The following is an 11,272-nucleotide window of genomic DNA, read 5'->3' as shown; positions in this document are numbered from 1 at the left end:
AAGAGCCTGCCTCTCAGTAGGGGGCAACTTTGGTGGGTTGTTGGGACCTGTCACAATGGCTCCAGGCTGCTCATAATTGCAGATGTCAGGGCAGAAGTGTGCTACGGTGGGAGCTAGGAAGGGCCATAGTTCAGCTGTACTTAATGGCTGGACAACCTATGAGGCCACTGCAACCAGACCTTTAAAGTTAGAGCAACTCTGAGGCTGCTCTAACTTCCATTGGGAAGTATGCAGCCCTCTGGCAGACAAAACAATAGGCCCAACGTGGCTTAAATCCACATACTCCCCCATTCCTGTGCTTCTTGTCCCTGAGCCATCTCTATCCTGCCAGGAGGGGTGTGTCTCTGCTCCCCTCAATCTCAGAAGGTCTCTTCAGCCCTTATGTTGAGCCCTCCTATCCCACTGTGAGAGCACTCTGTTGGATGCTCCTCAGAGCATTATTTAGTCCTCTCTATCTGTAAATCTACCCCTGTTCTTTCTGGTGTGAATGGCTGTGAGATGGAGAGCCTGGCAGTTCTCTGTGAGAGAATATATTTTACAGCTGCAGTGGAGGGAATTGGTGGGTCAGGAAGTGAAGTTTTAGTTCAAGGGGCTGACCAGAGGGGCGGGTGTTTTCTGCTGCCGTGTGAAAATGTGGGGGTGGAGTGGAGCTGTGCAGAAATCATTTCAAAACCCCCCTTTTCTGTCTGGGAGACCTGCAGCTTCTCTGTCACTTAGGGAAAGGGGCTGGAGCAGGGTGGAGTGGGAAGGAGAACCTGAAAGGGGCTGGGGGAGGGAAGAAGTGGTCTCAGGTAACCCTGGCCTTCCTCTCCATGGCCCCCAGTCAAGTCATATCCAGGGCAAAGGTCTGCTTTGGATGGAGAAGGGTATGGGAAGGAGAGCCAAAAATAAAGGGATGAATTCATTAAAAAAAAAGACAGGGGAAGGACAAAGGAGGGATGGGAATTAGGAAGTATGTAAGTGCCAAGGGAAGATCTGTATGCTTGGCTGGGAAAATTGTACTCAACAGCCCAGCACAATGAGGCCTTGTAGTTTGTGGTATATGACAAGAATTAGGCCTGACAGCACCTTTAATGGGAGTCTCTCTTGCCTCTCGCTCTCGCCTACCCTTCCTCCACTAAAGCTATGTTAGCAATGCGACCCCCTTCCCCCGCCTTCCCAGCACTGGTGGCCTGGTTCTCTGCACGGGAGTGTCACAGTAATTAACCAAATTCCAAGCTGCTTCTTCACACTGCTTACTTCCAGAGACCATCTCTTCTGTAGCTTGCCTCTGGAAGGGCTCTCAGAGCTGGCATGTGGGTGAGTGTGTATGCTCACAGGGGAAACTCTAGTAGGTGGAAGAAGCAAATGTCAGTCTAGAAGTTCTATTGCAGCAGGGTGCTTGATCAAGAGAATGGGGGGCCTATACCTTCGGGGAACCCATATACTGTACCAGTCCCCACCCCAACTGGAGCCCATCTTCCAAATGGATACAGCAGGTAAAGCTCTGTAAATATTAACCTGCTGTTGAGTGTGTCACATCCTCCTCTCTGCCACTTGCAGATCCACAGCTAGTCTTCTGTAGTTTGGTCTCACTTCTCCAAGGCAAAGCAAGCCATGGTGTTTCACAGTTGCTTGGGCATTACTAAACTATTAACACAGCAGTAAGTCCCCTCACATACCTTGCAGTAGTGTCAGGGGACCTAGTTGGAATGTGGTTCTATTGGTCACTCTATATGGAGATTCTCCTTGTAAAGGGTTACAAGATTTAAGTGTTACAGAGGTGGAGAGCATGTGCTACTGACAGTTCTAAGCACATCAGTGGAAGATCTTACAGACAGAAATAAGCCAACTTACAAGCAACCTGTTGGTCTTCTTAGCAGTAGATAACCTTTACCAAAATATTTATTAATTGTTTCTGAACTCTATAAACTGAAGCATGCTATAAAGATGTGACCACTCTGTTCTGCAATGTAGATAAGATCATAACAGTATCCTCAGGGCATGCAAGGTCTCAGGTTGCTCGACACTGGCATGTTTTGGGAACAAGGTTAAGGCTTTGTCTGCCTAACAAAATGATATCCACACATTTGGGGTCTAAATTCCATAGTGCAGACAGCTCCTGACTTGTGTTCCAGGTCAATGGTGTCATGGCATCAGGATATTTTAAACCAACTGAGCAAGTCATTTGAGTTAATTTGAAATACACCAAGGATGAATTTGACTTTATGCTTAGGGTCTGGTTATACATTGGTTCTTTCAGGGGGGTTCCTTAGTAAAGCATGGTATTTAGGATTCAGTAGGTGAGCTGTTTGGAAGTGACTTGTTGAGTTCTAAGGAAATTGCAGCTGTTACTTTTGTTAACATATCCCAGTTATTGTTGTTTTTAAAAAAGTGACAAGGAGAAAAGCAAATGGACCAAGAGGCCCTAAAGAAAAAAACAAGGACTCAGGTTGCTAGAAATACTGTTTTTATACAACTTGTCAAACCCACAAAAAACAAAATACCATTTTTTCTTTCAAACCAAAATGAAATCCTGTTGTTACAAACTAGGCAGACTCAGGGCTTCATTCCCAACCTTGTAAACAGATATGATATATACAAAAACTATTAAAAAAAATTATAAACATTCTCACAGCCATTGACTAAACGCTACAGAATGGCAACTGCTAACCATGCCTGGCAGTGTTTGGATAGCTGTGGAGATGCACTTTATATTAACATTTCAAATGTTTTTCTTTTCTTTAAAAAAAAAAATGAACACACATTACAAATAAAGTTTAGTTTATAAAAAAAAAAATCACAAATTTGGTATCGTTATATCTTTAGTGCACATATGACGTCCCCACCCCCATCGTCAAAAATTCCCCCCTCCCCCCAAATTAAGTAGCTTCAGGTAGGAGGTGGGAAAGAATCATGTGAGCCATCATTCACCAGCCAAAGGTCCCATCCACACTATCAGGGAAGCTATGGTCTTGTAACCTGCCTCATCTAACCTGTTTACCACAAACATGGTTGATCTGTCTGCAAGCTGAAACCCTTTTTACAATGCAACGATGGGAGAGAAGTTTGTGCATCCACCCCCACCATGTGCTGGTGCATGCATTGTGGGAACATACACAGATGTCCCATGTAATCTTAGCTGGGATTAGCATAAAGAACAAGCTACAGTAGAAGACAAGAGTCGTCTGAATGTCCTACTGCCCAGCAAAAGCATGTTCTGAACTAGTCACAGGAAGACATCCATGTTCCAGGCTGGACCTCTGACAGGGCCATCCCTAGTTAGCTGCCACAATTACTGAGATGTTATAGTGCCCTTTATGTAGATACAAGCAGTGGTTATGGTCAGTCATGCCTCTTAATGGGTTACAAACTTGACTGGAAGTTGTGGAGTAGACAAGGCCTAAAGTCCCTGGGCTCTAGCATCAGTCCCATGCGAAACTAGGAGTTTGCAGATGTTTTACTGGTGTGACCAACTTTCTCCTTCCCCAAATTCTCTGAGTCCCTATCCCTTCTCTCTTCCCTTCACTCAGACTTTCAGTTCTACAATTACTGAGCCACCCCAAAGTGGAAACATCAATTTAAAATTGTAAAACTACCTACAGCTGCCCCTTGCACTCCAATATTCAAGCTGTTCTTTGATGTTCTCTGGGCTCTGGTTGTTTCATGGAGCATCTTCTCCCTTGGTCTATAGTCCTGTCTTCTGTTTGCCAATGACATCAGAAAGGAGCAGCTCATCTCCTCCTAGGACCTCTCATTCTCCTCCCTGAATGTTTCCATCAGCAGCCTCCTTATTTTGCCTAGCCAGTGGCAGATTAGGGACTAATTCCACACTACCCCCCCAACTCTCCACTTACAGATTCTCCTAAAGGGCACCCTCCTTCTTACCACAACATTACAAGACCCTCTCCTAGAAATACACAGATGGTTGGCACTACCACACGTCTGTAGTGAGTTGTGATTCCACTCCACCAGAAATACACAAGCTACAGAACAAATATCCAAGGTGTTTTCCATTCACATCTACTCCCCCTGCCCTGGCCTCTGTAGTTGCCATTAGTATTTACATCTGTTATATAGAGGCCTGCTCTTCAAATTCCAGTCTATGCAAACCTTCATTTTAAGGAGAACATAAAAATGCATTAGTGAAGGTTTCCCTAGTGAGACATCACTGCTGTACACAGAACCTGCACTGGACTGCCTTTTGGACCACTTCAGACTGAATTTGGTATGGACTCTTTTCCAGCCCTCTTTTCCAGCCAGCAAAGGACATAGAAAATACAAAAAGTGATGACAAAATAGGCTCATGTTCTTTACAGCAAAGATGGCACCAAACTGGAACACAAGATCCAAGGCCACCCAATACCAGGCAGAGCTTGGACTCTGGATCCAGAGCCAAGGGTAGTGGGGTAGGCCTGTTTCTGCATTAAAACCAGAACTGTGGTTTGGGATCCAAAACAGCTTTGGCAAAGTTTAGAAGCAAACAGCATGGACCCATCTCTACTTTAAAGTTTTCTATAAATTGTTTTTCATGATTCTGTGGTTTGGGTGCTGACAAGTTGGGGACAATGCCAGGTTTCAGGGATGGGAATGAGAAGCTTCACCTGTGAGGTTTCAAAAGCAGGTTGGAAGAACAACACTGAGCTTATTGGTATAAAACGGCTATAACATGAACTCAGTAGGGTAACTCCTGATTTATCTAAGTGAAAATGAAAGTAGATTCTAGCCAGGATGGTAAACACAAGGCACCTTTGTGAACTTCATCAATCACCCTTTGGCAGCTCATTCCAGAGCAAGGGATTGCCATATCTTCCAGCTATGATTTGTTTACTTCCTAAATGATTCAGGCTCTCAGAAGCCCAGCTACCAGATAGCCCCTGACACCACATCTCCCACCTTCCCACCAAAGAATGAGCTTCCCTGCTGCATACAAAGCAATTTCTTAACACTTCTAACAAACAAATAAAAAATGGAATGTAAACACGGAGGCTACTGACTGGCCGGGTCTCCCTCCCCTTTCTAGAGAGAGCCAAGCTTGTCTGAGGGACGGACAGGGAGCAGGGCAACTTCAGAACCAAATTTTGTCAGGCCAAGCTGGACCTGATTCCACAAAGGCCTACATCCTCAATGGTATTTAAGCATCCAACTCCCACTGATTTCCTTGGGAGTTTGGGTGCTTAAATATCTTTAATGCTCTGGGCTCTAATCAACAAGACCTAAAGCATGTACTCAATAACTTTGCTGAATCAGGTCCTAGAGTCAAACCAAGTGCATATAGAAAAAGGCCCTTTTCTTTGAGCAATATTTTCCCAGAGAGACTCTTCTGACATTGGCTAGTTTTGCCAAAGCCTTTTCCACAACATGTGGGTGTTTTTCGGTGCAAAACGAGAAGGAGAGTTGCTCATGTAACAGTTTCCAGTTCTAATGTGCTGTCAACTCATCTGGTCACTTGGCCTGCCCCCCTGCTTTGTCTGAACAGTCATGGTACATCACAATTTTGTTCTACAGCAGAAGAATCCAAGGCTTCCCCAATGCTGCTGGTCACCTGGCAATGAATCTTGAGATAGTGAGGATGATGCATCCTTCAGGGCCACTGTGTATTCACCAGTGTAGAGACACTGGTTTGTTTCACTGTTGTTTTTGTCCCATCAAGCTGCTGGGGGTCTTGGTGAGTGGACTTATTTCCCTGAACCAGACCTGTATTATGTTACTGTTGCCCAGCACTGGAAGGGTTGATTCACTTTACATTAGTCAGTATTTGCCACATCGCAATCAGCAGCCTGGTGATTTGTTGCCTGTGGTCCAAGTTCTCCAGATGCTTTATCTCCTGTGGCCTGTTAGTTCTCCAGATGCTTTATCATAATGTTCTTCATTATGGAGCCAGTGAAGCAAGAAAAGAACCAATGCAGGTCTATACGGGCTGGGTAGAGCTCTTGGTACCCCTAGGCCAGTGGCTTTGAACTCTTTGTGATGCTGCTGCTGCAGCAGCTAGTAATCTCCATCTCCAAGAGTTGGGCTGAACCCCTTTTAGCTTCCCTGATCCCATTCAGTCCAATGGGAACTCACAGGGGTTCTCATGAGCTTGATGAGCATCTTCATAGATGCGCCGGAAGTCCTTGTAGCGGGGAGCACAGCTGAGCCATGCCTCCCCAAAGTGCAGCCAACCTGTGAAGAGGAAGCTGCCGGGCCCTGGTTTCACTCCACACCTCAGCAGGGTGTGGATGTTGCCTGTGGATTTGCCATATTTGCCAATAGGCTGGAACAAGGTGAACTTCTGGCGGTGGATGCGAGTGGCGCTCACACTGATGATGGATTCCTGCAGCTCGATGTCATTGGAGACGCTCCGGATGTTGCCACGAACAACTGAGGGAGGGAAGGGGCAAGAGGGACAACATTGCTAATTCACCCAGACATGGGAACTGATCATGGAGCTGTGGCATCATGACCTGGATTTGGAAATGCTTAGGTATCAGAGACAAACTGACTAGGTTCTGATGGTACAGGAAAGAGGGGAGTCAGGATACTGGCCTGTTGTCTCTGGAAACTGGGAACTTAATCCTGTTTTATTCATGTGCTCAGTACATTGGCAGGTCTTTGTGGAGAACTGGGCACTGGAGTAGCAGAAGGGGCTGTAAATTACAATGGGGATATTATAGACTAATACGTTTGCAAGCTGGAAAGAACCATTTTGATCATAACATAGAGCAGAGAGTTTTCCCTGGTGTTTTCTGTACCAAGTCCATCTCCCAGTGCTCTGTGGAGCCTGCAGGCCAGGATGGAAGTTGGCAGAAATAAGAGGGGGATATGTTCAAAATATGTCTAGAGGCCAAGTGGCGGAGGAACCCAAACAGTGCCCTGCCCTTGGTGGGGCTGCCCCAGTGCTAATGTGGGGTGGGAGGTTTCCCCGGGAGTCTAGTGTAGACCAGGGTTAAACGGGTTTTCCCCTGTTTGGCACCTTTTCATGCAGTAGTTATCACCAACTAGAAGGAGGACAAGGCCTATATTCCAGGGGGACCTGATTAAGCAGAGAAGCTAGCATTACCGTCCACCCTGGGCTACACTAAAGAAGTTCACCAAGAGCTTCCCACATACTCCAACACTTGCTCTCTGAGCTTGTCACAAAAGCAGTGGGAGTTGCATAAGAGGGTCAGTCGCAGGAGTAGCTCCACTTTTTCTTGACTTCAGTGAGGTCTAGCTGTGGCCCGCCAGATGCTGTGTGTACACTGGGATTTCAGCCAGTTGTGGCCAGCTGAGTACCACACCAATGTGAACAGTGTCAGTGTCTATATAAGCCATGATTTACACTGGTCCAGCTTGCCCAGTTTAAAGCAAGGATAAGAGAGTGGCACACTGATGTATGCTGTGGCTCAGCCTATCTACACGGGGGCTTTGCAGCAGCATAGCTACACCAGAATTTTAGTGGTGGAACTGAGGCAGGTCCCAGGGACGCAGGGCAGAGCTCAGCCTGCCCTACCAGCAAGCTTTGCAGTGGAACAGGGTGAAGCCAGGGTCATTCTCAGGGCCCCAGTTGTGAGCAGGAGGGACCCTCTCCTGCTAAATCCAAACACTGAAGGAGAGGAGAGGGGCCACACCATGAGAGAAATGGGGAGAACACAGGATAATATCTCCTTTTACAGAATTGCAGCCAGCTGGGATAACGTGGCTTCTAGGGAGCATCCAGTGCAGGGGCTGGACGCTCATGCCCATTTTCAGGCTCTCACAATCCCAGGCTGAGGTAACAGACATGCTGCTTCAGGAGATCTGCTGATCACCTATGAAGGGAAGGGAGGGACTTTCCTCTTCCCCATACCTTGTGTCTGCTGTTGCAGTTAGCTTCACACATTCTGGTCAGACTGGCCTACCCTTGGGCTGTAGGTACTGGCCTCTCCCAGAGGGCTTGATGGACTTCTGATCTGATCTGGCGTGGCAAATGCCCCTGCTTTTATGTTTGACTTCTTCATTGCCATGGCAACTCAGGACCTGGCAGCCAGTGACCCCTAACCCCTGTTTGGAGATGCAAATCAGAAGGCTAGCAGAGTGTGCAGGAATAATTGGCAACTGCCCACTGGGGCGCAGCCATGTGTGGACATTTAAATGGGAGAAAACTCTGCTTGGCTGCATAATTCCAGCCTGGAAGTGAATTCCTGGGCTCAGTGCTATCAGCAGTGTTTGCTGCAGGCTATCTGCTGCTGGCTTTAGCCCTGGTGTACCCTTGCTTGCCTTTGCCCAACTAATGAATGGCAGGAAGGCAAGTGAAGGGCAGAGTGTTTGGGGGCTCTCCATGTTTCACCACAGGCTTCCCTTTCTTTTGCTCAGCATTTGCTCATCTCATGCTGTGAATTGCTCCATGCACTCACTGCTACATAATACCCTGGACTGTGGAGCTTCTTGCTGGCCAGATCCTCATGTGGCAGTGGGGGGTCGTCCCTTGGACAAGGTGGGGCCGTACCTTGTTCCTGCCACTGACACACGTCCCCAGTGGGGCTCTGTGCTCTAGAGTTCAGGTGGCGGACCCCATCCCCAAATTCTCAGCCCCTCTGGGAGCCCTGTGGGCCAGATGACATGGCTCTGTGGGCTGGATCTGGCCCATGCGCCATATTATGAACATCCCTAAACTAGATTAACACAAAACTAAAGGCTCCCATCACTTGAGATATGGGAAAATCTTTTCAGTGGTAAACAATACACAACCAACCTGTTTCCCTTTTCTCAGCTAGAGACCAGTGGCTAACGCACAGTGCTCAGGCTATAGTTTGGTAGTGTGAGTCCCAGCTCAGAGATACAAAAATGTTTCTCCCTATGTTACTGTGTTTTTCCCTTCCATTCAGTTACGACAAACACACCCAAGTCCATGGAAGAGAGAGAATCTCAAGCCCAGGTGAACAGGAGACAGAGTAAAAGTTGTACTCACCAAAGTCACTAGTGCAAATGGCCATCAGGATCTCGGTGTCATTACATGGCCGGCATGCCCCTGCAGCATCCAGACAGAGAGGAGTTACTTGACAAGTGAGTCACAGTCCTCCCTGCTCAGATAGTCCCCAGCCAGGGTAGAGATGTTGGCTTAATCCCTTTTGTGTGCAGGTGCCCCACAGCATCGCCATCTGGCCTCCTCAGACCATCCTGGGCCTGGGGCTCTGTCTTTGTTCTCACAAGGGCTGCTCTGCTGCCCTGTGCCCTCTAGAGGCTCCCTCTCCTTGAGGCCTGCCTGGTGGAGCACAGCTTCCCCCTGTGGTAGCACCATGCACAAAGGGCACTGATACAATACAAAGATCCCAGCCTTAGGTTCAGGCCTGGGAGATTTTCTGAAGCAAAGTGCTCTGCTGCAAGATGCACAAGGCAGGTGTGCTTCAGTGCATGCAGGTCTGAAGCATAGCCCTCCAAGCTGAGGTATAGGGGTCAGAGGAGCCATGGAATGAAGCATGAACCTCGTCATGTTAATGAGCTGTTTTGCTCCGTTCTCCCCTCATGGGCCTCACTCTGGCTGCAAGGTAGCCACAACTTGGCAGCCGTGCTCTCATTAATGGAGGGTTCCCTGTGCTCCCTTCCTAGCCCTGCATGTCTCATAGGTGCAACACTCCATATCTGCAAAGGCCCTGGGCAAGTTAGATCAGACATGTGGTTTAATCCTGCTGGCTGAGAGCACCTTTCAGCTAGTATCTGGCACTCCGTGAAGTAAAGCTGGTGAGCTCCTGTGAGCTGCCAAGGGTCAGTGTTTGGGAGAAGGGGTCTTATGCATTCTGGTCTGGCCTCCCCTCCCCTCCCATCTGCCTTGATTTCTGCTTTGCTGATTTCTATTTCTATAGTTTGGGAGGCAGCATCCCAATTCCTACTTCTGGCATGGCTGCCCACCCAGCCCTGCATGTGGTATGCAGAGGTCCCTGCCATTAACACCCCTCCTTTTCCCACAGTGGAGGGCAAGTCTTCATTCATCAACTGGCTATGTAAGGTACTCTGACTCTCCGTTCTCCCTGAAGGGAGCCCAGGGGGTTGGGAGATCAGAGGAAGTGCAGCCCAGATTTGATACACTAGCCTCTGAAACCAAAGAAAACAAGTCCAGACACTATTTTCCTCCCTGTCTCTTCCAGAGCTCTCACTCTGGGTCAGAGACTCAAAGGAATCCCTTGTTGGGATTGCAGATCTGTAGCTAAGCTGCCCCCTCAGCTGGGACAGCAGGGGTGGGCAGGACTGGCTGCTCTTATCCACCTTGAATCTTGCCAGATTTAATGTGTTAACCCAGCTGGGTCCACATGTAGCCTGGCCAGAGGAACAGTAATATTTAGCATTCATGCTATTTGCCAAGCATCCTTATGTCCTCCCAAATCCTCAAGGATGGAGGAAATTCTTATTGTTCCCACGTTCCAGATGGGGATGAGAACCATGGAGACTAAATGGCCTGGCCAAGAGCATGCAGTGAACCAGACACAGAGCCAGAAACTGAATTCAGGGGATCTCTGGATCTTAACCCTAAACTCAAGCCTCTGGACTCACCAAAGTTTCTGTGTATTAGGCTCCCTGTAGAAGGTACCTGACACTCGACTTGTTTCTGGGGCATGGTGTCACATCAAGAACACTGTGGCAGACTGGTCTGCTCCATTACCCTGTTATGCTGCCTTTATGACAAGAGCACTCTGCTGACATGCCAGGCCCAACTGCATGCACCACATGCATGCAACCCCCCCAACTGTATTTGTTTCCAAAAAGCAGTGTTCCCTGCATCCTAAAGGCTGTGTTATTTAATATGCTGACAGTTAATAGGGGTGAAAATATCCTGTGATTTATGCCAGGGGGAGGGAGGCTATCTCTTCTCTAGATCTAGAATGGAGACAGATCTGCTCACACCAGCTTTCTGCCTCCAGGTTCAGCCAGGCTGGAACGGGTTGGCTGATCCCAGTTCAAACATGCCTGCACTACAGGCCTTTCTTGCCATTCAGGGTGGCTGGGATTCAGCCTTCAGCTGCTATCTGCTTATGCAGGTCAGCTCAGGTTGTCTCTGCTCTAAAGGTACCAGCTTTGAGGCTGGCATGAAAGGGACAGGCCCTTTTTGTATACAAGCACTTGTTTACAGCAGTGCTGGTTCAGGCCTACAGGGCTGAGAAGAGCAAAATAACAGTATTGTAGCTGGTTTGGCCACTTGCTAGATGTATGGCACTATTCACCTCACAGCCCACAGAGTCAAGACCTTGGTGCCGCTGCCCTCACTCCAGGGGCCAGATCAGATGCCATTTGAGGAAGCAAGAAGAGGGGCGTGGGGGGAGGGAGAGAAACAGTGTTGCAGGGGCAATCCCCTTCCTTC

The 11,272-nt window shown here is 48.1% G+C and overlaps 2 protein-coding genes across 12 annotated transcripts in view; one reads left to right on the top strand and one right to left on the bottom strand.

Annotated features, from left to right (window-relative positions):
• Positions 1–11,272, top strand: part of FBXL16 (F-box and leucine rich repeat protein 16) — a 219,578-nt gene that overhangs the window by 33,553 nt on the left and 174,753 nt on the right. The gene's annotated exons all lie outside the window — the stretch shown is intronic.
• The window catches only part of METRN (meteorin, glial cell differentiation regulator), a 17,817-nt gene continuing 8,985 nt past the window's right edge, over positions 2,441–11,272 (bottom strand). The window contains exons 3-4 of one of the 2 annotated variants that reach the window (XM_006015562.3): positions 8,891–8,950; positions 2,441–6,342 (exon numbers count right to left, since the gene is read on the bottom strand). In XM_006015562.3, coding sequence (XP_006015624.1) covers positions 6,026–6,342; positions 8,891–8,950 — 377 coding nt within the window. In that variant the 3' untranslated portion in view covers positions 2,441–6,025. The remainder of the gene's footprint in view (positions 6,343–8,890; positions 8,951–11,272) is intronic. The other variant, XM_025203956.1, reaches the window with a different exon arrangement.

Source organism: Alligator sinensis, unplaced genomic scaffold, assembly GCF_000455745.1.
Source record: "Alligator sinensis unplaced genomic scaffold, ASM45574v1 scaffold404_1, whole genome shotgun sequence".
Classification (NCBI taxonomy): Eukaryota; Metazoa; Chordata; order Crocodylia; family Alligatoridae; genus Alligator; species Alligator sinensis.
Note: the sequence above shows the minus strand (reverse complement) of the source record. Positions and strands in the feature narration are given on the sequence as shown.